We start from the raw sequence: 26,705 nt of genomic DNA on the forward strand, positions 1-26,705 counted from the left end.
GGTATAATTACAGTTTGATTTGAATGTGGTTTTAGGGTTTTAAAAAATGTGTTTTTAAACTCATTTTAATTGATACAACCAACAGAAGAAATACAGTCAATTTTCAAACTAACTGATATAACATAAGTATTTCATGAACATCGAACACGCCAATAATTAGATTATTGTCAATTTTAAACGAATAGTTTCTTCATATTAATTACTTAACTGGCATTACAATAAGCCACATTTAAATTGTGAGAAACTGTGACCATGTCAGTATGTTTTTAGATTTTATAACATTTAAAAAAATTGAATTTGTTTATTAGTTAAATGCATTTTATTTTACGCCTAATTTTGGTATATTTCAGCAATCCATATGTGGTCACACTATATGTTTCCAAAGTGGCGGGACAATTGGCTTCATGTTTCGTTTTGTTGCGTTTGGAAGTTAAAATGCCAGTGTAAGCATTGTTTTGTAAGCCCGAGTTGTGGAGAACTAGGTGCATGATCTATTCCAGATGGCCTCCATTGACGAGGGCTCGCGCGTTGAGCGGAGATTCTGCGCAGTCGGCAACCACACGCTGCGGAAGCCGTATCGCCAACTGAACAACAAATATTTGGTGCGCTTCGCCTGTTTGCTGAACAGCGAAATTCGGGCGGGCAACCTCATCTGCTGCAAGTGCTACACGGACCTGGTGCGACTCTACCGGAAGAAGAACGACAATGCCAAACGGCACAAGATGGCCAGGGAGACTGCCGCGAGCATTACGGACGTCAGCGGCAGTCAGTCATCGTCGCACCAAAGTGCGCCCTCTTTGCATGTCTCTGGCCAAAGTTCCGAATTCGGTGCCTCATACAGTGAGGGGGGCATTGTGACTCCCGATGAAGAGCTGTGCTCCCACAGAAGCTTAAGTCAAGATTCAGACAATGTGCCCACTACCAGCGCTGCAGCGATCCAAAAACGCCAGCTTGCGAGGGCAAACCTAATGGTGAAACCATCGCAGAGGCTGAGCTTGGCCCAGACTACTCCGGATTGCGACGACTACGACCCCAACTCGAATCTCAGTTTGAACGCCGTGAATGGCACGCGACTGCCGCACATTCAGCCGATTCCAAAGAGGCGCCCGACCGTCCTGGACAAGCAGTCCATGGATATTTACTTGATGGGAACCACAGGTGGTTAGGTGATTTTTTTAAGTTGTGACTAGAGAACAAGATACATATGCTAGTTGATGCTAGTTTCTAAGTTTCATTTAATTAGATATTTTTGTACGCTAAAATAAAGAAAGACAGAGATGTTAGCTTGGCAGGAGCCACAGAAAGATAGCCGCCATTTGGAGATTTCCTTGAAGTTTATAATTTTAACATGTTTAATGATATTTACATATATTATATGAATGAAGTACATTTATTTTAAAGGCACCACTGGAAGAGGTTCACAACTTAAGAAAAAAAGAGGCCATAGATATTTATTTGGCAGGAGCACCAATAGATAGCCGACTTAGTTTATAACTTAATGATGCCGACATTTTCATGAAATTAAAAAAATAAATAACTTAACAAACAGTTTAAATTTATTCACCTTTCTGGGCAGCAAATGGAGCGAAGGTACTATAAATTATCAATAATAAATCTTAATGGTGTTGGGACACGTTTTTAAATGGACAGTGCAAAAAAAAAACTTTGAAAATGAATTTCATACTATTTAAATACAAATATGAATAATAATGGATATTATGTAATATTTAAGCGATATATTTCCAACTATAATCGAAATATCGATATCTTCGGCCCACTCGACAACCCTGAGCAACAACAAGTACGTGGTGCTGGGCTATAAAAACAAATGGAACTGCGCTGCAGTTGCTTTAGTTGACAGAATTCTCGACGCAGTCACAGCAAAAAACCGAAGGCGGCTAGAAATCAACAACTTTCCAGTTCGAGTGTTTCTAAATTCTGGTTATCCCGTTGAGCAAATATCCTAAATTTTAAGCAAAATGGCTGGACGCGATGCGGCTTCCAATCAGTTGATTGACTACAAAAACTCCCAAACGGTGAGTGTGTTGGTGTGCGAGCGCGAGAGAGCGCAACTGCATGTGTGTGCGTGTGTGTGCCGGCAGGAAAATAAGAAAACAAGAAAGGCAAAAAAGACAAAAAGAGAAGGGAGAAGCATTGTACGAAATGAAATAAACAAAAAACAAGACAATTTCAGTAACGATTGCTATGAGCCTGTACTTTCCATTAATTCCATTAATTATTAAAATGCGAAAAACAACAAAGGCTTGTCCAACAAATGCCAGTAATGATGAAGTCGTTTCCCCAGAGTTCGAAGTTCAAAAGCCGCCTCTCTGGGTCTTCTATTTATTTGTAGAAATCTTATCAGAAGTGAACTGATAAACCTTATCAGTGTGGCAATTCTTATTGGATTTGTGTTTTCTGTACCTAATCCAAAGTTAATTTTATTTTCCCTTTTATTTTTATTTTCCTTCTTAAGGAAATCCAAAGTTTAGTCTAGCTAACCTATTTTCTAACCTTGGGCGACCTCTTACCTTAGTCTATTTTCATTTTTCAGCGCTGTTTTCACTTAGCACTTCCAATTTCATTTGGCACTTGCATTGTGCATTGGATTTGAGTATTCGAATTTGTTCGTTTGCACTTTTGTGTTAATTATTCGCTTTCGCTTTTGGTTTAGATTAAATGCATGATTTCAATTGTGGAATCGTGCCCTCTTAAAATTTTGAACAAATATTGTTTGTTCACACTCGGAAAATTGTACTTTCCTAAATTCGTGGCATTCCACAATTGCAACATTTTATACACTGCAATCATTTTTGAAATCAAATATGCTGTTACATTTTATAAAAAGGAATGAAATATAACAAAATCAATAGTAAGCCTCACCCATAGATACTGTATCTATATATAATTTACTCGGCAATTTCCCTGTGGTTTTCCCAATGCCCTCTAAAAATCGATAAATGAAATAATAATTCTGCATAGCTATTTGTCAGCCAGTTGATAGGCATCCAAAACAGCTAAGTAATTGGCCCAAATAGATTAGATGTATCAGCCGTATAGATATTGTTGAGTGCCCACATTTGGTTAGTAACTAAAGTAAATTTCCATTGGATTTCGATACTTTGTAAGTATGAATTGTCAGTTCTCAAAGAATACAATCATTTTTTGTTTTTTAATTTAGTATACCTTTTTTTTACCCTATTCAATTAAGGCTAAATCTAGAACTTAGTTCTCGCATCAGCGATTTAAGTGCATTTGTGCATTGAGTCACGAAGCCAATTACTCCACTAACTAAAAGCAATCAGCGGTCATTATTTTATATAAACAAATATAGATATGAACTTTTTGAGAAACGCGATCGCTGGATTGCACCGCTTGTAAGTTGGAAAATTCGTTGGGAGTCAATGGACTCTGCGGCGACCGGCTCAATGTTGCACAAACTGGTTGCAATGCGCATCGACTGCGAGTGATTCGAGTGACAACGAACCCGGCTTTAAACCCGTTTTGGGTTGAGTGCGGAAGGCTAGACCGCTTCGGAAAATGCGTGTGCCAGTGCCATAAGTCAACGCAAATTTTCTTTCTCCAATTTGGTTATGCAACCTGGCTGGAACGCCCGGCTAAAAGCGACTGTATGTGAGAATATGTTTCGAACTGACCCAGAAAAGAGAGCTAGCTCCACAGTTGGTTGGTTGGTTCGTGTTGTTTTAGTCGATTTTGACCTTCTATGACGAAACTGTGAAAACTGCATTCTGTCAGGCAATTAAATGTTTGCCTTTGTTTCGGTGAATAATCATGGCAACTGGGTTCTTTGTTCTTTTGGGAATCTCGCAATCGAGTTAATTTGTTATCCAAGAAATTCGAAAATGCAAGGAAAATACTTGGAATATTTTGCAACGCAATGCATATTGCGTAAGGTCATTGTGAGTCGGTTAAGAACCCTATAAAAATCCTTATTTAAAATCCTTTAGCTTATTTTCTATGCATTCTCATTCTCGAATGAGTAACCTTCTGCTGATAAATTATGTCTAGAAGGCAAATTTATCTCATACTATCAGGTGCACTGATCTTATAAAGCCGCCTCATTAAGTTGCTGTTTGCCATCTTTGTGTCATTGGCATCGCCAACAAGTTGCAATTAAAAACTTTCCTGTAGACTGTGTTCTTTGCATTTCTATTCGAGATCGGTTGCGGTTCTCTTATCAGTTTGCTCTTCGCTGGAGATATCTACAACCAAATACATACATACATATATAAGAACGAAGGCTCTGATAGGAACCAGATTGACTTGTTGGACGTGGATCGCAGTTCCAGCGGTTCCACTCGCATTGTCATTCCCGGTTTGCTTCACTTATCGTATCTGCCCCCTGAAGTGGCCCCATATTAATGTCTCAAAGTGCAAAACATTCCGGCTGAATCGGCCGAATCTAAAGGGTGACTCCAGTATAAATTCCAGAATGATAATTTCGAAATTATATTCATTTCTTCGTTTTTATGTAGCGCTTTTTGTTTGTCAATAAGTGGGTATACTACTGGCCTGTCTAAGCTGATTTTATTATTAAATAGATACATATATACTTCTAGGAACTAAGATTTGATAAAGTCAACTACTAATTCCTTAAACAATTGTAAAAGTCTTAGTGCCCAACCGGGTAATCCCAACCCAAGTGCTATATGTATCTAAATGACTTTGTTGTGAAATATAAACAGTAGCTTAATTTATATGTTTGACACACCACCACCACCACCACCGGTGGCTTCACTTTGATAAACAACCTTCTGTATAAAATTCTATATGCATTGTTCTAGAAATGCTTTCGAATTAGAATTTCGCATGGCGTTGTTCAGGTTTCAAATACATTAGCTAAACAGTGCGCATTGGCCGGTGACAGTTTTGCAAATTGTTGGCTGAGTTAATTTTATAATGAGTGGCTGGCCTGCATGCGAAATAAACGATAAGGTGATTAAGGAGCGGTCTCGGATTACTCTAGGGAAATGAATTGAAAACAAGGAGTATGATTAGATCGACTGATAAATGACAGGACAGCTGGTGGGCTAATTGATATTTCAGATGGACAATACACTTTTATTAGCTTAATGGAATGAAATAATTAATTGATCGCCAGCTAATAAACTGTGTAACATCATTTTGATGTTTGAATACTTTCATTTAATTGGTTTTTTCCTTGCACACGGATTTGATATCTTGACATGTTAATGCAAAAAACCCATACATCATCACTATATTAAGGCCTCAAGCTCTTAAGAACACCTGGGATCTCTTATTTTAAATTTATATGCACTGCAAAATGACCCCCCGTGTAGAGATAACGCTCTGCAATCTTTATGTTAATGTTTTTTTCTTTTGGTGAAAATCGAATGATTAAATGAAAGTCCGCGGGCCAAAAATGAATTATCGCAATAGGCCCGATAAGATTGTAAGACACTTGAACCAATATATTGTTGCTGAATGTTGCATAGCATTTTAAAATTAAAATACATTTGATTAAACTTGACTTTCATTTGCTTTTGCAGGTTTCTCCTGGTGCCATTACCACCGGCAATGGAGCACCCATTGGAATCAAGGATGCCTCCCAGACGGTTGGTCCGCGAGGACCTATCCTGCTGCAGGATGTGAACTTCCTGGATGAGATGTCGCACTTCGACAGGGAGCGGATTCCAGAGCGTGTCGTGCACGCCAAGGGAGCTGGTGCTTTTGGTTACTTTGAGGTGACCCATGACATCACCCAGTATTGTGCCGCCAAGATTTTCGACAAGGTCAAGAAGCGCACTCCACTGGCCGTGCGATTCTCCACCGTGGGTGGTGAGAGCGGATCTGCGGACACCGCCCGCGATCCTCGAGGATTTGCCGTCAAGTTCTACACTGAGGATGGCGTCTGGGATTTGGTTGGCAACAACACGCCGGTCTTCTTCATTCGCGACCCGATCCTATTCCCCAGCTTCATTCACACCCAGAAGCGCAACCCGCAGACGCATCTGAAGGATCCGGACATGTTCTGGGACTTCCTCACCCTGCGACCGGAGTCCGCTCACCAGGTGTGCATCCTGTTCAGCGATCGCGGCACCCCCGACGGTTACTGCCACATGAACGGCTATGGCTCGCACACCTTCAAATTGATCAACGCCAAGGGCGAGCCCATCTATGCCAAGTTCCACTTCAAGACGGACCAGGGCATCAAGAATCTGGACGTGAAGACCGCCGATCAGTTGGCTAGCACTGATCCGGATTACAGCATTCGCGATCTGTACAACAGGATCAAGACCTGCAAGTTCCCCAGTTGGACGATGTACATTCAGGTCATGACCTACGAGCAGGCCAAGAAGTTCAAGTACAACCCCTTCGATGTCACCAAGGTCTGGTCGCAGAAGGAGTACCCTCTGATTCCTGTGGGCAAAATGGTGCTGGATCGCAATCCCAAGAACTACTTTGCTGAGGTTCGTTTTTTTTTTTTGTTTCAAATAGATTCTTCTTCATTTGAGATTAATGCAATCAAAAGAAAGATAACTAATATGGTAATTTTCTGACCCTCAGGTGGAGCAGATCGCCTTCAGTCCCGCTCACCTGGTGCCCGGCGTTGAGCCCTCTCCGGACAAGATGCTGCATGGTCGTCTGTTCTCCTACTCGGACACCCATCGCCATCGCCTGGGACCGAACTACTTGCAGATCCCGGTGAACTGCCCGTACAAGGTGAAGATTGAGAACTTCCAGCGGGATGGAGCCATGAATGTGACGGACAACCAGGATGGTGCCCCCAACTACTTCCCCAACTCGTTCAACGGTCCCCAGGAATGCCCCAGGGCCAGGGCCTTGTCCTCCTGCTGTCCGGTGACTGGAGATGTCTACCGCTACAGCAGCGGCGACACCGAGGACAACTTCGGCCAGGTCACCGACTTCTGGGTGCATGTGCTCGACAAGTGCGCCAAGAAGCGTCTGGTGCAGAACATTGCCGGCCATTTGAGCAACGCCAGCCAGTTCTTGCAGGAGCGGGCCGTCAAGAACTTCACCCAGGTGCACGCCGATTTCGGTCGCATGCTGACCGAGGAACTCAACCTGGCCAAGTCCTCGAAGTTCTAAGCTGAGCGAGCGGATTCGACGGATCAGACTTGGTTTTTGGCCTTAATTACGATTAATCCAATGGAACTAATTATTCCAACACCAACACCACCACCACCAACACCACCCATTCCGAAATTGACTAAGAAAGGCGAACGCTTTTCGGATCTTTGGTTGCGGGCTTAAATTGATTTAACCACGAAATGTGTCTTGTCTTGTTTTGATATTCAAAATTGTTTAAGTCATAAACAAATTACACTTACAATGTATATGTATATGCAATGAATATATAATAAATTCTTTATTTTTTGATATAACTGTTTGGAGATTCTTTAATTTTTTGGGTCACTTATAGTCGAGCTCTTAATTCCCATTTAAATATTTCTTCGGTACCCTGAGAAATTACTACTTCGAATGATTGAACTTAATCTTAATCAAATTTGTTCCTATGAAATATACATCAATTTAATACTTTTTGTAATGATATTTTTATTACCATTATCTCCTATGAGTAAAATGTTTTATTTCTCCGTAATTTTGTAAAAATATGTATTTTATTTGATGAATTGAAATTTCAGCTACAAGTGTCCAGTAGATGTAAAACTGTGCCAGTGAGTCTTAAACCTTTTCAGTGAATCGCGCATCCCTAGCAGGGCGAGTTATCGATTAATTCGAGTTATCGTTATACGAAATGCATGGCGCGCTTTGAACATCAAACAAAATAAGTTATTGAAATAAACAAACGTATAGTATTATTGTCGTTTGAGCTTTTTATTATTTAATATTTTTTACAAACTATATAAAACATAAATCATCTGAAAATGTACACAGTATCATTTAAGCTTAGCCTACCGCTATTTGTGTGTTCATTTTGGTTCGCAATGAAGTATTGAGTGAGTTGTTCATTTAAAAATTTTTACAAGTTGAAAAACATGTATGAATATGTAAGTTCTCTCAGTCTAGTTATTTAAAATATTAGCAGGCCAGGGCTGCCATTGAACAAACTGTTCTAACTTTTCCAAATCTTTTCCATTTTTATGCTAAATGCAACAATTAAGTAACATTAATTTGTATTTAAATATTTAGCTGAGTGCGTAGACCAGGTGTTCAATTCCTGATTAACAGTATATTGCGATACGTTTTTTTTTTAACACATTTTTCTAAACAGTAGGTAATGCTTTTGTATCAAAACTTTTCGCAACTCTGAAATGCAAGTATACATAGTTAAATATTTTTCACATTTTTCGCTGTCAGCAAAGGCACTTTTCGTTTAAAATTCCCTAAATTTTCCTCAACTTTATCGCTGTGACGGGTATGTTAGTTATTTACACTAATTACTAACTATCTAGTGCGTCTTGTTTCCCAGTGCTGCCGCGGCATAAATCTGAGCCCATTCGGGGAACGAGTTAAGGTTCGGATAGACGACCAGGCCCCAGGTTTGGCAGAAAACAAACAGGGTGATGATGGTAATGATGGTCGGACCGATTCCAGCAATGGCCATGTCCTTCGTCCTAATGTTGGCATAGCCAGCAACCAAAGCGTTGGGCGGAGTACTAACCGGCAGGTGGAAGGCCATACTGCAGGCCAAGCCAGCGGGCAGGATCAGGTACAGAGGATGGATCTCAATGGCCAGGGACTGAAACAGAAATAAACTCATTTAGTACACAACGTTTCATACAAAATGCATTGCTTTAAACTCACCATCTCGGCCAGAACGGGAATAATAATGTTGGCAATCGCCACATTGGAGCTGAAGGCGGTCAGGAACACAGCCACCAGGATGACCACCAGTAAGAGGACAGAGTTGGGCAGAACCTTCAATCCAATCAGAGCATTGCCAATCAGCTTGGCCATGCCGCTCTGCTTGCTGCCTTCGGCCAAAGCGAAGCCACCGCCAAGCAGGAACACCAGACCCCATGGCACCTTGGTCTGGATGAACTTCCAGGTGATCAGCGATGGAGTGGGACCCGTGGGCACTGGACCACCGCGTCTGGTGCAGTAGCGTAGGAAAGCATAATTGGCGGGCAGCATGAAGCACATGACGACGACAAAAATAGTGGGCATAGAGTTACGAATGTCCCTGGAAAGAAGAGCATGTACTTAGGTTAAGTAAAAATATAACTCGCAAGATTAATTATGAGTAAGAGCTAAACTTTTTTGGTTTTCCCACATCTTAAACCATAAATGTTCAGAGAAATACTTGAAAAGTTCCTATAATTTATGTAATTGCTCATAATTCAATATGATTTATATTAACGTATTTCGAGTGTTCTAAACGAGAAATTAGCACGAATAAGATAAAAGGGACGGGTTTAACCAGGAAAACCAATAGAGTCGGGCTATTATTATAATAATATAAATATAATTATAATATTATATGTTATAAATATCAACTTACTTGGAATTCAGCAAATCGGCCCATCCCAAAAAGATGCCGGGCTTGCGGGTGAAGTACATCACAACCATAAAAATGAACAGAATCATCACTTGGATCTCGTGAATGGACATGGGACCCAGATCCTTGTAGCGCTGATCGATAACCTTTTTGGCGACATCGGCGCCCTCTCGTCCCCTCTGGACTTCCTGTGCCTCCTTGCTCTTGGGACGCCACAGACCCATGAAGTGCCATTGCAGGAACACGAATGTCAGCAAGGTGTAGACCAACATGGATGGCACCGAGTAGAACATGAAGGTGGGGAAGTCCATCTGTTCGGTGGAGTTCTTGAAACGAGCCTCGTAGATGCCCTTGAAGGTAAGATTGGTGGCAGTTCCGATGATGGTTCCACAGCCACCCAGCGAGGAGGCGTAGGCAATGCCCAGATAGTAGCACAGAGTGATCTTGGTGGGGTATGGTGGCCTACAAAAATATGAATTTATTAAACAAATAATCAAAGTAAAGGTGTATATAGTTTATACAAGTATTGTGTAAAGCTTGATGCCACCAATACCAATTGTTACTTACTCATCCTCGTTGTTTTTCTTGTTGCCTCCAACGATTTGGTATTGAGGCTCATGGTTGATTTTGCAGACACCCTGAGCCTGCAGCTCCTCCAGCACGGCTTGGATAATCGGACACATCATGGCAGTACAGGCGGCGTTCGAAATCCACATGCTCAAAAACATTGTAACCATGATGAGGCCAAAGTGTAATCTGTGGGAAAAGCAAAGAACTAATACTCAAATCGGCCTTATTTTCAAACCATTAGAATATATACCTGCGGGGACTGCAGCCCACGATCTGGATTACCCTCAAGGCAAGACGTTTGTGTAGATTACAGTACTCCACAGCCAGGGCGACCATAATGCCGCCCATGAACATCACCAGCGTATCCTTGAAGTACAAGCGGCAAGTCTGATCCGAGCTCTAGACAGATGCCAAAGTGAAAGTATAATTATATAATTGTATAATTTATATGTGAAATAAAGAACTTACCATTATACCCATTATTGGGAAGGCCACAATCGGTATCATGGACGTCACATAGAGAGGCAAGGCTTCCGTAACCCAAAATATGGCCATTACCAAAAGGAGGTACATGCACCGAAATTCCTAGAAAAATTAAGTTTTGATATTTATGCTTACTGCAACTATATATCTGGTTAAGGTTTAAACTTACGGCGCCTTCGTTTAGCAGCATAACAGGCAGACATAGCAGCGGCACCAGGAACACAACCAATCCCTTCCAGTGGTTAGCGAAGAAGTTGGAGCACTTCACCGGAGGCTGGGGTTGTTCGCCAATTTCACTGTAATTAACATTAAATTCCCAAGTTAGAAAGGATTTGTGAAATGTGTCTAAGGGAACATTAAGCACAACCATTTCGGTTGCTTTGAATAAAAATAATTGAATTTTAGAGACGTTTATACATGAATGAAAAATAAATTAAATGCATTAAATTGAATAAAACGAATTTATAAAGATCAAATATCGGATAATTCAATTGTTTCACGCGTCTTTAACTTTTGTTTTTATATTTCCTATAAAAATGCATCATTGTTCCTGCCATTCAATCAACCATCAAGTTACAATGGTAACCATCAATGGTATTACAATCAAGTTGTAATACTTACATTTCCATTTTGATGTCCAGTGGCGGTGGCGTGTAGATCTATGAGCAAATAGAATAGAGCGTAAAAAATAAATCAATTAAAAGTTCTCAAGAATACAGAACGAGCCCCCTTCTAAGAGGACGAACCACTTGTTACCAAGTCGTCGTACCCAAAGCAAAGTGAACCCCGAACCGAACCCAACCGGCGATTGTCATCGTTTCACGCTTCATTTAAATGCCATCCATCAATATATGTGCCAGCCCAAACGTAACCAATTGAAAATCATTTGAATCGCACCCAAGCCAAAGTAAATAAATAAAGAAGCGTATGGAAATCAGGCGCGTGATATAATTTCTTTTTGCGAAGAGAACACAAACACCTACTGTAAAATGGAAGTGAAATAGAATGGAACGGAACGTAACGAATATTGTGCCCAAGTTGTGGCACAAAATTTGTCAACGTCTGGTGTGGAATATACTATATGTAGATAGATACATATACATATATTGAGTGGATATTCCGTAGGCGCATATTCATGACGACAGTTGGCCTGTTTTCCATATCATTGGCGTCAGCAGCCCAGCTCCCAGTTTTCCCCTCGTTAGGTAATCTATGCCCGAGTTGTACAAACAAGAATGAAACACATGTGAGTGGAGCGCTCCTCACGTTCTGGGTTAGGAGGCGCGTCCTAATCACTGATTCCTGCAAAGCCTCTTATCACCATGGAGCCCACAATCAATCAAGCCAATAAGCTCCAGACAAACATAATAACACAGCCGCACAAGCCCATTCACTACATTTTGGTATGGATTTGTAGATACATCCAAATAAAAGCCAGACTAATTATAGATCGGTATTGAAGAGGCCCACAACAGCAATGTCAATGTCAAAATTTGAAAACTTTGCTGGGGCAAACCATGTATGTAGATACATAAGTTGACAGAGTGGTTTTAAATGTATCTGTGGCGTGCCGCATGCAACCTCTAAAGGGGCCATTGACTGACACAAAGTGAAATGTCGCCGGGAATGATATTTTATTGCCTGTGTAAGATATGATGCCTCACGTGCCGCAGATACATCGCATGAATAATGACCAGTTGAACCCTTTTTTGAGCAAACAGCTTAGAGCATAAAACCTGGTAAGCTATCAAGTGAAACTGTCAACACTTATTGATTTATGGAAGTGGTCAAGCAATATAATTATTTACATTACATTGTTGAATTTGAAGAGTTATAATTCGATGTATATTTAATACCCTTACCTATTTTAACTGTGTATTGATCATTCATATTTTTGAAACGCAATTAAGATAGTTTTCTTCCAGCAAAAACTAAAAGAAATCAATCTTATCTGTTTTTTTCCGTCTGACGATCGTTCTCAATATTTATCCGAAGCATTAACGACTCTGATATGCGAAATGATTAAATTAATTAGCTTACTTAACAAGTTGCCGCCTTTGTGAAGCGTTTTACTTCGCTTATCTCGGCTTGTTATTTATTTTTTGCCGATGTTATTATTTCGACTGTTGTTATTTTGTTTATACACATATTGTCCACACGGCTTTTGTTGTTCATGGACTGTTCGTGTGCTTCAACCAGTCGTAATTGGAGAACTGCTTTTGTTTATAGGCGACGAACGATGGCATTTAGTTTCACACTGGGCGGCACGAGATCGAAAAGTATCTGTATGGAAAACTAGATGGCAACATCTATATAAGCCATCATTAAAATCTATTAGCATTGTTTTTATCGTAGTCGCTCTCAATTGTTGCTACATTGTATACGGAGACATTCGGATAGTCTATGAAGTGCTTTTAATTAGAGATTTTCATTTCAAATCCATCTTCATATGAATGAAGCTGGAGCTATGAGTATATCCCCCTCCCCTCAGGGTAACCTGTTTATTTTTACCAAAGACACTAGAATAACAAGATGCGTAACGGCCATACATTGGTTTGGCACTATGCAGCCACTTTTTTGGTGACGGCCAAAATTACTCTCTTTCGGCTCACTCCCGCTGAGAGCGTAAGAAATCTAAAAATATAATTTGCTTGCTTGTGTGAGTAAAAACAAGAGACGAGAACGCGTATAAGTGTGCGTGTTGTGCTAGAAGACGATTTTCGGGCCGAAATCAATTCTGATCGAAGAAACGAATTTACATGGTACATATTAGGGTAGTTTTTGCCAATTTCCTAGCAATATGATAAAATAAAAAAATTTTTAAAAATTCGCGCCCTGAATATTATAATTTTAAAGCTTTTTAAATTTGTTTGTTAAAATCGCCGCTCGAATTAGCTACCGTTTACACATTTATATTTATGTTTAATTCTAATTTGTCTCTCATCTGACAATTTTTTAAAAGCGAAATATTTTTTTTGAAACACTTTTAATGTTAATGTTACATCATATTAAGTCAAATGATTTAATAAATATACTAAATAATTAAATATGCAATTAAATTAAATTGCAAAAGTAATATCAAAGACAATAGAATTATTCTAGTGTCTTTGCTTTGTTCATATCTTGAGGCACGAAGTGCGGACACAAGCACTCAACAATTGCCTTATTAATTTTTCACACGCCGCAAGATGAATACTCTAATGACAAATATTCTTATATAAAGTCATTTTTGAAATTTATTTTTGTGATAATATGTACATAGATTTGACTATTTCTAATCTATTTTCAAATAATAATAACGTTAAGGCAATGCAAAACAAGAATTTTTCGCATGGTGCCAATTGATCAAAAATAATATAGATTTAAAGCCAAAGAACTTCTAAGGTGAAGGGCATATTTTGTCAAATTTACAATGCATGTGAATACGTGTGCACACATACAGATGTCTGCTATCACTTTGTGCGTTGAAAAGAGCTGTTCGCTGTAGCGCTCTTCGCTCTCTCGCTCTCTGACAAAAATTCGAGAGAGCCTGGAGCCACCTCTAGAGCCACGGCCAAAAAATCGTGTGCCAAAAAATCGTATGGCGTTACGCATCTTGTTATTCTAGGGTCTTTGTTTTTACTGAGCTTACACCCTTAGCAAGTCAAGAGTCAGTCATTAATTAAGAAATATTTCCACACGGCAATTAAAAGCATTTTTATTTCAATTCTCTGACGAACAGAACTTTGAATAAAACAACTTCTCCGGGGCTGCCACGCCCACTTTGTGCCGTGCTGATAGCAAGACGAAAGATGAAAGATCGTCAACCCAGCGATAGATAAAGGCGCAAATTGATAAAGTGGAACCAATAGTGTAGAACATTCTTATAGATTCGTATCTGTAAACTGTATACTGTATAGTGCTACAATGAGCAAACAATCTGATGAAGAATGGCAAGTACGTCAGCGAATGATGCACTGAATATCAATCAAAAATTTAATATATAAACGCGCCTTCTTAGCTATACGAATACTGAAAGTTATTACATCTTTATACTGCAATCAAAATACATATGTACATATATGCCCATCGTTTTCGAGTGGAATTTTTCAGCTCGACTGGAGTGACAATGTTATTTTATTCGCTGAGCAAAGAAAAGGTTGAGGGGCTTTATAATATATATAACAAATAGTGAGGTACATTGCAGATAGGCACGTACATATATAGAAAACTATAATTTACCAGACTTTTTCTGGGCGTTCTAAAAATACTTTATGCCTGATTGAATCCGGATTAGCTGCAATGTGTCGATATAATTGGAACCCAATAAACCACAATTACGTATAATAGCATTGTAGGAGCTCAAATTCTGTCAGCTAACAAAAAATAATATGGGGAATCAACTAATAATAGTTTGGAACTCCCACACGAAACACCTGAAATTCCCGCCCATTTTCGTTTGAAGAGGAAAACGTATTTCCTTTCAAATAATTGAAATGTCCGATGTTCTGGCAAGACAATCGGAATCGAAATCGAGTGGAATTTTCTTAGGACCACCAACGAAAGACCAAAGATTTTTCGCCGGCGATTGTCATTGTTGTTTTCGCTGTAAATAAATTAATTGCCCGTTTACAAACAATTTTCCAAATGCCTTTTGTTTGGCGCTGTGGGCACCCTCGACATATTCGAAGATAGAGAAGTGCTCTTTTAGCAGAGAATAGATATAGTAGATGTTTCGATAAGTGAAGTAAAGTGTTTACTGGTTAATTGAAATAATGGGTCATGGAGAGAGAGGCGCATTCCTGGTGGACATGAGTACGCAGCTGAGTACGCAAACATTGTTTATTAACCCTCAAATGCTCACGTATTTGCGTAAATTAGCGTATCAATAAACGGGCTAAATATATCAAATACGTAAATGCACAGTTTTTGCTCGAGTGCACCTTAAAAACTTTTTTAATGCGGAAGTTCAGTGTGAATTTATGTTACGAAAGTACCATATTGGGATGAGTAACAGGCAGTCTTTTCCGGAATGTGTGGAGCAGATTGATGAAATTAGCATCAACAAAAACAACAACCGATCAATTAAGGATTTTTTTTTTAAATTTATATGTAACTCGAGCAATGAGTTTATTTGCTGAGGCGTAAAACGCAGTGAGAAAAATTGGGGAAATCTCCTATAATTAAAGCAATTAAAATTATGTTATTATAGTGAAAGATAAAGGGAGTAAGAAAAAGATTTCGTTGAACAATAATAATAAACAACGAAATGTGACTAATTTATCCAGACCACATTGCAAATTATTCATTCATTCGCAAGCAAATATTCAAATAATTTCCGTCTGCTGCTCCTTCGTTAGTCAAAACATTCGCATAAATTTTTTACTTTTACAGTTTTGCCAAACATCTGTCTGTTGATAAGAAAAACCAGTCCATTAAAAATAGAAATCCAGTTGGCAATTTGGTAGCCATAAATAAATAAACATAGCTGTAGGCAAAACAAAGTGAACTGCAACAGAGGAATTCCATAGTTTTTCCATTTATAGTATATGTGTACTAATCATTATTTACTTCTCCATTGCGTAATTATAAAATAATAACAGAACAATAAAACACACAACAAGCATTGATAAGGGATTTGAGTTTCTAGTTCAAGTATTTGCTATATATGAACGGTTTATATGGGCAATATATACTCATTGATGAGTACTTTAGACTCTAATCAGAGGCGCTAAACTAAGCAGGTCGATTAAGTTGATTCAAAGTACAAATACAATGGCTAAAATTAAACCTTTTTGAGCGGAATCTCTCTTTAACTAGGCAGTTACCAGAAGCAAGTTAGTCTTGAGAAGCATTAGCTTAACTTGTTTTATTCGGTACTATACTGTAATGTACTCTAAAGAACCCGCGACGATTACTCATTAAAATAACTCAAGTGAACTGAAAAATCACCTTACGACACTCGCATACATTTGATATGGAAATGGGGCTCTTTTGCTTCACTTTTCCATTTAGTTCATTCACATATGCCAAGGCACTTGGCAACAAGTGAGTGTGTTCTCAAATTCAGATGGGATCAAACTGCGGGTTATCGCTAGAGAATTGGTCACCGAAATATGTTTTCAAATGCCTCGATAATTGTATGCACATTTTGAGTTTTTTTTATCGCAATTTCAGAATCAATTTGTGGTCTGTGGCAACACACAAATCTTTTAATAATTATTATAATTATTATTAAATTATAATCTTGACTCATTCTACCACTCTCTCCAAGTTGGATGCACTGCAACAAGCCACATAATTGAAATTCAGCGAATGAATCTTTTGGAAATTCATTCAACTTTTCACCTTCATGCGGTTTTACTTCCCCAACAAATGACCGGCATATTAATTATAAAGAACCCTGGTTATCGCAACAAACACATTTTCTGATTTCCCATCCTATTTACTAACGTGGCTTCATTGTGTGTAAACCAAATATGGCTAGACCAGTTGGTCGAGCTGTTGTTAAAATAATTGTTCTAACAATTAGTATGTCAGCAGTGCCCCATCGGCTGTAGAACTTTGAACTTGACATTGACATTGTTAACAAAAGTGAAACCAAAACAAAAAAGGTAGACAAATTAGCATACTTAACTGTCTAGTAGTTCCTGAAACAGAGACATGTGCCATATTGACTAATTGGGGGTATATTATTCATTCAGTTCCTAAATATAATGAAGGCTCAGAAGCAGCTGTCAAATGTAAATAACCAAAAGAAATGGAGAGATAATCAAACAAGACTCAGTAAATGTTTGACAGATTATATAGTTTCAGAAAAGTTCCACCGATAAAAAGACTTTGAGTTAACTCACATTCAAAAGAAGCCAATCGCAAAGTATTTGTTTTCTGTCTTCGCGTTCAATGACCACATACAACATCTTTTTTCTGATATCGTTTATCTTCATACAGAAACGCAATTCTACGTCAACTTTTATAACATATTGATATATCAGTGGTTATTTGATTACGCTGCTTATAAGGTGTGAATTAATGAACAGAAACAAAAATCACGTTATCTCACACGACCAACAAAAATGGTGTGAATTTCGCATCGGTTGACTTTAATGATTCGTTTAGCGAATTATCCAATCCAACAAATATTAGCACTTGGCTCTTTTAATTTGTTTTAACTATATAGAAGCGGAAAACATATTAGATAAGTATTAAATTAAATTTGCTTAGCGTTTAGCATCAACTTAAACATGAAACATAGGCGTTTATTCGAAAAGTGAAAAAGGTAAATACTTGCAGTGTTTTGTTCAAGTTCACCTGATTAGTTACATTTGAAAACTGGCCCAACTGGTTTGTAATTGTCAAGCTACTTTTTTTTTGTATTCTATAACATTGTTTTACTATTTGTTTGTTGTTTCCTTATCGAGTACTCTAGACCTTCAAACCGCACTGGGAGATAAGACAACTTTGATTTGTTAAGTTCTGAGTAAAAATAAAAATTGAGATATGTACAAAAAATTAATTATTATGTAATGACAGCTGCTAAGATTGTTTATACAATAAATTATTGCCCAGTTCGCACAACTTTCGAAGAAAACAGCTGCTATGGTTTCACAAATGAAACCATAAAGTTAAATGCTTCAGCGCAAATTTAAAAACACTGGCACTTATTTACATAGCTAGTAAATCAGATCCATTGAGGAAAAGTATTTATATATGTATATTATATAAACGGTGTCACCTGATACATACTCGTATGTATGAATGTTTAAAATTCAATGCTAACCAGACATGCGGTCTGTCCGAAATTCCATTGATTAGAGCAATGCGTGCTACTCTATTGATAAGAAATGATCTGATCGAAAATCATGATGCATTATACAATAGCATGATCGCTATAGCAATTTATAAAATATAACCAAAAATGAATTGTTGCTAATGAACTGCAATTAAAAACTCGTATTCGCTTGGTACTTTAAAATGATTGGGCTGTCGACTGATATTATTCATATGATTTATATACCAATTAATATATACGAATTTATGAGTTTTTTATGGGTAAACCTGTAAAATTTCCCAATATTCTTAGGTTAATTCTTATTAAATGCCACCACAAAGCAATCCGTTTAGTCATGCATGAAATAATTATTTTAAATGAAGAGAAAATGAAATATTCCTACAGAACTTTCACTAACGAAATAGTAAAATTGTGCACGTCTTAAGACAAATAAATACATGAAAAAATAGTAAACATTATTTTGGAAAACTTTAGATGGAAAATGCTGCGTCAGTTCAACAAAAATAGAACAGGAAGCGCACTACTAGTGCATAAATATGTGCTCTGCAAACATACATACATATGCACAAAATTCAAGAATTTCTTCAAAAAGTGGCAATATTTGTTACATTGGAAAGTGATATTTTTAAAATTTATTTCACAAATATTTATTAATCGCTTTGAACAATTCCTTTTCGAAGATAGATTGGAAAATATTGATTTTGGTCAATACACCGAGATCGTAATTGAAGTGTGACTTATCGTGAAAGAACTGTACTGCATCAGGTGCACTTGGATCGCGAAGAAGATCGAAGAAATGGAACGGAGGATCGATAAGTCCGTTGGAACAAAGAACCAGATGCCAGTGCTCAGCGGAAAAGTAAATATTGGTATGAAATGCATTTTAGAGAGAGAGTCCATCTTTGGTGCAATGTTGTCATTGTAAAGAGCCTCCCTACTCCCAAGAGATTCTTGGTAGCGGTTCTTTGTGCCTAGACCTTCACACTGGCACTCGGTCAACGGTTTCTGTTCCTGTTTCTTCTGGGGTTCTTCTGCTATGTTTTGCTCTTTTTGTTGTTGTGAAAATGCAAACGTCACGAGTTCGAGTTCACTTCCTAACCAAAATTTTTAAATAAACACAAAAAGCAAAGCGGTATTTTTATCGCACGATGTGTGAAACGAGAAGGGACGACGACGCACATGGCGATTGTTTGTTGGTATCCGTTTGTCTGGCTTTAACAGGAATATCGGAGCTATGTATCTCCGCTTCCCAGTTGATAACAAGTACTCTATTTACTTTTCGAAACTAGCGGCAGGAGGAGGCTTGGATTCCTCTTTAGGTTGTAGTTATATCCTTATCGGGACTCCGATCTCGAAAGCAGCAGGAGAGCAAGCACGCCCGGTTCGTCCGATTCGGAAACGGTGAAATGCGCGACTGAATTTACTTGGCGATAGCTCTGCCGCTTCAACCGCCCGCGTTCTGTGTGTTGGTGTGCCGCGACGTAGGTGTAGGGTCCGCTGCACACGTGTGTGTGGGAGCGCGCGAGAGCGGGAGAAGAGCAGAACGTTTTTGGGCGGCTAGTGGTGGCACCGTGAGCATGCCGGTCGTCGTAAGATAGGCTTAGGAACACTCAGAAAAATTTGTTTAGCTCAGCATTTTCCTATTATTGAAATCATTTATTTTATGGTCTATGGGGGTTTCTTTCGTAGTTATTGATAGATCAGCGATTTAAGCTACGCTTAAAGGGTAATTTGAGAGATATCTTTGTCATTTTAAAGTTAAGTCTCAGCTTATCCAAAAGTCAGTTATTGGAAAAAAGAAGCCAGCTTTTCAGCAGAGTTCGGCTTAAGCGCTTATTATCATATTAACCAGCTTAATTAATGTAGCTTTTAAATTGTTATATGCATTAAATCACTAATTAAGGTGATTACCATTTGTACGTTTTAAATTAAAGTAGTTTGATTTTCACTAATACAGGCTCTAAGCTGATCCAAATCTACAAGCTTAGTTTTTGAATAGTCTTCACATGTTGACTTTTATTCTCTTATATATATATAGACTTTCTAATGCATTACCCGTGTGATGATTAGTCAGGAGTCCACAGCGTCACATCGTTGACCAATAAAGTCAAATATATCGGGTAAATGGGTAATCAATGGAAAACCCAGATCTAAGTTGGGTCCAGTTATGTTATGGTTTTACGTTCTCTTTTTAATTTCTCTCTCAGAAATATTCCAATATTCCAATTGGAAGTCGCGCAAAAATTGGAATGAAAACGAGTGCGAAAAAGCAAGACAAAAAAATAGCTGTCGATGTTTCAAAACGCAACACTGTGCCCTGTTATTAAATCGCTCCACACACCTACACATTTACATTTATTTGTGCATGTTGTTTGTTGTTGTTACATACATTACTTACAAACACAAATAGAAACACATGGACACAAAGCAGAACGTCCATTCAACGAAAATTGCGTTCTTATGCTGTTCCGAATCTGGTAACACTTTCTTATTAGCGCTAAAATATTCCGCGACTGGGATAATTCAATTTCAATTGTAACAAATTTACGCCTCTTGGCCAATTATATACAGGACGGGCAGTTTGAAGAGCCAGACCCTGAGTCGAGCCATATTGGGTCAAAGAGTTGGCGGACAGCGCTTAGATATACGCGTCCACAACACCAACACCGACGACTCCGATCAACAGCGCCACCCCCACAAACCCGTGGTCACCAATTGGAACTCCACTGCCACTGCCGCCGAGCCCTGGTCCTGATCGTTCACTGTTAAGTCCCGCCAACAGCAGCTACCTGTCCACATCCACATCACCACACCCGCCACCGGACTACGACGACATCTTCGTTGGGTAATAAGGACTCGGATCTGGACTCCAGACCCACGATACGGATGGTGGAACCGTTATATCGGCTTGGTCGTAAAGGAGGAGCAGGCACCAGTGCAGGAAGTGCACCTTGATGTTAAGGTCCATTAACCAAGCAAACATCACCATGCTGAAGTGCGCTGTTTCGAAGTGGCAGCCGATTTGATGACTAAGATTCATCCCAATTAAACGGTAAGTATTTGCAATTTGTTTTTATTTCTTAAAGAAATTTCTATTAACACACTATCACTTTTCAGACCTATTAAACTCAACTGTGGTGCACGGAACTTAAAAAATCTTAAGGAATATGGTAATTAACATTGGCTTGGTGTAATCAATTAAGTGCAGCTGGTTATTTCAATTGAGCACTTTCTTTTTCCATTTTCGAGAGGAGACGGTGTACCGTGAAAACGGGAACTGCTGTGCCATTTAGACCAAACTGGCAACCTGTTACATATTTCAGCCACGTTAGCCAGGCGACACCTGAAGGTAATAACGGCAGGCCACCTGTTGCTGATCACAAAGACTACAGGAATTTGAAATTACTGACACAGTACCCAATACTATGCCCTTATTTATTCTTAGAACATATGTACATAAATACATTAATCGGCATTTAATGGTATCATCAGTGTTTAAGTCCATGTTTTTGTTGATCTATTACATATGTATTTCTTTAATGACATAAAGAAAAAGCTAAACAATTAGAAACTAAGCCAGAAAGTAGTTGTACAATAGTTAATTAAGGATCGTACCTTATGTTCAGACATACTTTACTTTAATGAAATTTAATCATTCATTTTCCATATAAGTATAATGACTTAAGCATCAGGAATATCTTCTTCACCGTTTACGCTTTAATGAGTTAAGGCCCATGTAAGCTGGGTAATTGAAGTGAAACTTTCTCGATGGCGAGGGACATGCACTCGCTGGGTGAAAGTGGGCATGAGGTCCAGAATCCACTGGAACCACTCGACAAGTCGTCAAGTCAATCTCGGCGTGAAACTCGTTTGCCTGTTCAAGTTTTAGTTGCTTACATCAAGTGCAAAAGATATGAATGTGACAAGTGGTTGCCACTGTCATCGTCATCGATTGCTGGCATGGAATGGACTTGAAGCTTTTCCTGTGCATGCCGCGTGTAAATGTTCTATCATCTGCATTTGGCATGCTCCACATATGGGTTTTCCACTAAAAACTGATAAAAATAAGCGTGGCCTGTTAAGATAGTGGTTGAGATACTTAGACGTTCTTTAATCATCGCGGGTGGTGAAATAAATTCTATTTTTAGAATTCCAACTTCAAATTCAAATAGGTGTTGTCAAGGACTGAACATGCAATGTACTAGGAAAATAGATTGTTACGAAAGTAACACTGACTAAAAAAAATATATAATATTTCGCTTAGATACAATTATAACAGAATTAGAGAAAAAAACAGTTTTACCACGGCGGATTTGTAGGCTTCTATGACATAGAAATAATTGCAGACCAACACACTTTGTAAAAATCAATACGAACAAATTTCAAAGTCGCATAGGAAATGGCCATAAATTGTTGATTGGATCGATTCAATTGAGAACGAGGACGATTCGGTTAGGGAACCTACGTGCATCGAACATTCGGGAATCAATACGACAACTTTAAGAAACTTGCCAGAACAAATTTCACTCATATTAAATTTCGCCAGAGAGGAGATAATTGTATCAGATTTATTTCAGAGGCGCCGTGCTTGACAACACATTATTTTCTTTGATCTTGCTGTTTAAGCAAGAAAATGCTATATGAATCATAAATGTATCTTATGTGTGTAGAAACATATGTGGAAAGTTTTTTTTTCGCAGCAAGTTGATCAAGTGAGATCATTTTATTGCATTGAGCTGTAATTTAATTGAACCGAACGGAAGGCGACAATGAAATGCAACGAATAAATTAGTGTACACGAAGTTAAGTAAAATATATGTACATATGTATGTAGAAGAAACCGACCCACTAAATGTGTGCTAACAACATACATACTTAAATCGTAAGAAATGTACTGCAAATAAGGTAAATACCCTTTATTATTGGTAAGCAGTGTTCTTGAACAACTCGCACTACATTTTATTGAAACAGTTGTTAGTTATTTGTAATTACTGGCAATTAACTTACAAAAGGGCTAAGTTATTCAAGTGCTTTGTTGTGAAAATTCCCTACCTGCTATTATTAAGACCATCGTAAGAATTCAGGATTTCAAGCCGTTTCCAATCGACTTCGATCAGCAATTTGTTGGCCACTCAAACGAGAAGCGTGCAAGTTGAAGTTGAAACATTAAACAGATCTTCTCTAGAGGCTCTCACTTAGGAAACCCCCTGTGCTCGAAAAGCAAAACCAGTTTAGCACCGGTCAATAAATTTCAGCTCAAGATTTTTGCAACTTGTTTTTTTGTTCGCCAAACAAAACAAACCGAAAACCAAGGCTCAGAGATTGAGTTTGACCCACATTTAATCACTTTGAAACACAATTAAATAAATAATATAGAATAGTCGGAATATCAAATAAGAATCATATTCATTGGTCCCATTAGGTAATGCCGCAAAATAAATCCCCATGCTAAGTTCAGACACATTTTGCGCGTATTATACGAAAGAATATATCGAAATAAACATTTCAGATCTGCGTCTGCAATTGTTTTTCCTTTTGCGTCATTCCATGTCACGTGTGGGGGCGGGGCCCACAAAAAAAGATGTATTTTCTTCAAGGTAATATGGAGATTATAAGCCAAAATGTGAGTAAACATTTGTTCGAGAGCCAAAGTGCTAGGCGATTCTAAAAATATACGTAAAGTACTTTGAATTCTAATGCAGACATTCATCTGCTTTTGGAATTTGAACTTCAAATGCATAGTACTCAAATGATCGTTGGACTCTCTGTTTTGAAAAATGGGGTGACATTTGTGAAACAAAACGCATAATGAATTTATCAGCTTTATCTAGTTCCATTTCATTCATTACTGAAACAGGGTTTTACTATTTTACGCTGGGTCTATTAATCAGATAGAGGTGCCAACAATAAATAGTGAATAACAATAATTATAATATCTATAAATCTACAACGAAATTCCTCGCCTGATCATTTCAAGCAGCTTCTGTCTAAATATTCTCTGCACTTTCTAGGTTCCATAAAGTCTGTTTGCAATCCTCGCGCTTCTGGAAATTCCAGAATCAACGTTATCACACGTTTATAACTCTGCTCTTCAATAAAAAGACGAATTGTGACGGATTCTTAAAAAAGTTAAGCGCTTTTAAGCCTTTCCACTAATTGCCTTGAGAAACCTGGGGCATGCTAATTATTTTGCTGAATCTGAATAATTTTGTACATATTGTTATCTTTCGGTGTCGTCATTCAGTTTTTCGGTCAGGTGGTTGTCCACACACGAGAGAGATAATGCATACATATAATACATATAATACATATGGGGAGAATGTGGGGGAAGAAAGCGGTGTCACTTCCGAAGATTTGCACAAAAGTGCGCTGCTTCAGTTAGATAACAGATGGGGAAATGGAGATATCATACCAGCAGAATAATAAAAAACTGGTCATGGGTTGTTAAGTGGGTGTGTAAACAGTATGACGACACTTTATAGATTGAGCACTCAAACAAGCTGCTCAATAAGAGAGCAAAATGATTGGAAGTGTTTTTATATAAGTACTTATTTTCTAGGGAGTGGAATATATCTCCAAAGTCGGGAACAGAAGCACTTCGGCTAAGGAGCACAATAGCAGCACATGTGATCTCAAAATCATTTTAAAATTGATAAAACACTTGGTTTTGGACTTTGTTTACATAACACTCTCTTACCTAACCCGATTGCCACGCGCTACTCAAACTCGAAACCAGGTTTTCAGTCGGATCTTAACAGTTCGTCGCGAAAAGTCCTAGGGGCTTGCCGGGCATTAAGGCAGGTTCTCAAGGTCAACGAAAAGCAATTAACCGGAAAAGACGAAATGCCGCCACGTTCCCAAATTTCTAGCTGCAAACCACTTATCACTAATCACCTGCCTAATCACAAGTAATTACCGCTTTCTCAAAATCAAACTTACCATTTTTGTAGTTTCGGTCGCCATGGTTGGGGATCTATATGGTATAGATACTATTGGTATATCTGAAGAATTGATCACGCCGTTTCTCTTTCAGCACAACCGTAAGCGATTATTTCATAATTTCCACCACCGCGCCGAAAAATAACATATATATATATATATATTCGTTGGCTAGACCACTTTTTATGAATATGTTGCTTTGCGTTCGACGACTAATATGCGAATGCTACCAAAACTCAAAACCAAACCCAAACGATTTTCTTTCGCATTCTCCTCTCTCTCTCTCTCTCACTCGCTCTCTCTCTCTTTTAAGCCCTGGACATGGAAAATATCTGATAAGTTGTCGTTGTCTCTGTGGGCAAATACAAATACTTTAATACGCTAAGAGACACATTTAAACTTGTTTTTGCTGTGCATGCTTCTTTGTAGGGGCGTATTTACTATATTCTACACAGGTATATCTACATATCGTTCGTACACTTAAAGTATTTTTTACCTAGTTGACCTTTATGGTAAATTAAAATATTCGGAAGGGTTACTTTAATATTTTTATATAAATATTTTTAAAAGTGCTCTTTATTTAAGCCATGTTAATACTTTGATACTTTGTAATTTTAACAGGCAGTCAAAAACCCTTTTCAAACAATTTTTGGTATACTCCGCATGTAATTGAAATTTATTTTACGTTTGTCAAATGTAGAACAACGCGATATATACATACTCTGGCCTTGAAATTTAATTAAATGTTGTTTGAATATGCTTTGTAGTTCCTATAGTCTCTTTGACTCACCGTGCAAATTGCTAATGCATTTTTCGAGACCGGTGTAACTTGGCATTTCATTAATTTAGGATTATGTTGTCGATACAGACTGTTCTATTTAGCATAAGTCAGCGACTCATGCCCATGTTGATGAATTTTAATATGTGAGTATGAAAAGCCTTTTCCAAAGACTCAAAACGGAACACTCAGCTGGCAAAGGGTGTATGTTGATGTTCCTTCAGCGTTTTGTGGTTGTCTGAAATTAAATTTCTTTTTATATCAAAGTGCAAAAATAGCTTAAAAAGTCGATCTTACCTGTCATTTTCACTGATGAGAAGTGGGTTCCGGTGATCTGCCAGGACCAGGAGATATACTGAGTCTGGCTATAAAATATATGATATAATTCAAAACGACCCCAGCATTACTCCGTATGGAAGTTAAAGAATGCAGTTTTAAGTAACGAAAAATAGCCACCACACATTTAGAAATGTTTTGATTTATTTTATATTGTTATCTTTATTGCCACTATGTTTCTATATTTCCAACGAATTTTAAATGTCTTATATTATAGGAACTCGAGCTCCTCTAGTTTTGAATGTCTGTCTTACTTTTCCTTTTTTCACTCCTCTCTTCAGGATTTGAATAAATTATGATGGTCTTCCTAATAAAAATCCATAAGTTGAAAAATTTTAATGTTTTCAAATATAAAGAATACA

At 38.2% G+C, this 26,705-nt stretch overlaps 3 protein-coding genes and 1 long non-coding RNA gene across 8 annotated transcripts, besides 1 other annotated feature; 3 read left to right on the forward strand and 1 right to left on the reverse strand.

Moving 5' to 3' along the window:
- Positions 1–364: 364 nt before the first annotated feature.
- HipHop (HP1-HOAP-interacting protein) lies at positions 365–1,547 on the forward strand. Of its 2 annotated transcripts, NM_140804.3 has the most exons (2): positions 367–443; positions 501–1,547. In NM_140804.3, the coding sequence occupies exon 2, from the start codon at positions 501–503 to the stop codon at positions 1,164–1,166; it is 666 nt and encodes a 221-aa protein (NP_649061.1). In that variant the 5' UTR covers positions 367–443; the 3' UTR covers positions 1,167–1,547. The 2 variants fall into 2 exon arrangements, with proteins under 2 accessions (NP_730362.1, NP_649061.1); NM_168777.2 differs by having other exon boundaries at positions 365–1,547.
- A 250-nt stretch (positions 1,548–1,797) lies between these two features.
- Cat (Catalase) lies at positions 1,798–7,382 on the forward strand. Its single transcript, NM_080483.3, has 3 exons — positions 1,798–2,036; positions 5,532–6,452; positions 6,550–7,382. Exons 1-3 carry the CDS (start codon positions 1,980–1,982, stop codon positions 7,090–7,092), a joined length of 1,521 nt encoding a protein of 506 aa, NP_536731.1. The 5' UTR covers positions 1,798–1,979; the 3' UTR covers positions 7,093–7,382.
- Positions 7,383–7,825: 443 nt separating this feature from the next.
- On the reverse strand, positions 7,826–25,461 carry Indy (I'm not dead yet). 4 transcript variants are annotated; one of them, NM_168778.2, is made up of 9 exons: positions 25,230–25,461; positions 11,141–11,178; positions 10,689–10,815; positions 10,505–10,621; positions 10,287–10,435; positions 10,034–10,222; positions 9,470–9,928; positions 8,773–9,151; positions 7,826–8,707 (listed from the first exon to the last, which is right to left on the reverse strand). In NM_168778.2, exons 1-9 carry the CDS (start codon positions 25,251–25,253, stop codon positions 8,417–8,419), a joined length of 1,773 nt encoding a protein of 590 aa, NP_730363.2. In that variant the 5' UTR covers positions 25,254–25,461; the 3' UTR covers positions 7,826–8,416. The 4 variants fall into 4 exon arrangements, with proteins under 4 accessions (NP_730363.2, NP_730364.1, NP_524150.1 ...); NM_168779.2 differs by lacking the exon at positions 25,230–25,461 and adding an exon at positions 20,346–20,605; NM_079426.4 differs by lacking the exon at positions 25,230–25,461 and adding an exon at positions 19,567–19,710.
- Positions 13,031–14,134: a mobile genetic element.
- Positions 20,773–21,980, forward strand: lncRNA:CR32027 (long non-coding RNA:CR32027). The gene is made up of 3 exons (NR_048296.1): positions 20,773–21,342; positions 21,408–21,460; positions 21,540–21,980. It is a non-coding gene; the product is annotated as a long non-coding RNA:CR32027 (long non-coding RNA).
- Positions 25,462–26,705: the final 1,244 nt, after the last annotated feature.

Source organism: Drosophila melanogaster, chromosome 3L, assembly GCF_000001215.4.
Source record: "Drosophila melanogaster chromosome 3L".
NCBI classification, from domain to species: domain Eukaryota; kingdom Metazoa; phylum Arthropoda; class Insecta; order Diptera; family Drosophilidae; genus Drosophila; species Drosophila melanogaster.

Bases quoted from the DNA above. Each gene is read 5' to 3' on its own strand.
- Indy (NM_168778.2), bottom strand. From the start codon at position 25,253: ATGGCGACCGAAACTACAAAAATG. The intron at 10,622-10,688 runs GTAAGTTTAAAC...TAATTTTTCTAG, and splicing joins TGCTGCTAAACGAAGGCGCC to GAATTTCGGTGCATGTACCT. The intron at 10,436-10,504 runs GTAAGTTCTTTA...GCATCTGTCTAG, and splicing joins TCCCAATAATGGGTATAATG to AGCTCGGATCAGACTTGCCG.
- HipHop (NM_168777.2), top strand. From the start codon at position 501: ATGGCCTCCATTGACGAGGGCTCGCGCGTTGAGCGGAGATTCTGCGCA.
- Cat (NM_080483.3), top strand. From the start codon at position 1,980: ATGGCTGGACGCGATGCGGCTTCCAATCAGTTGATTGACTACAAAAAC. The intron at 2,037-5,531 runs GTGAGTGTGTTG...TTGCTTTTGCAG, and splicing joins ACTACAAAAACTCCCAAACG to GTTTCTCCTGGTGCCATTAC. The intron at 6,453-6,549 runs GTTCGTTTTTTT...TCTGACCCTCAG, and splicing joins CCAAGAACTACTTTGCTGAG to GTGGAGCAGATCGCCTTCAG.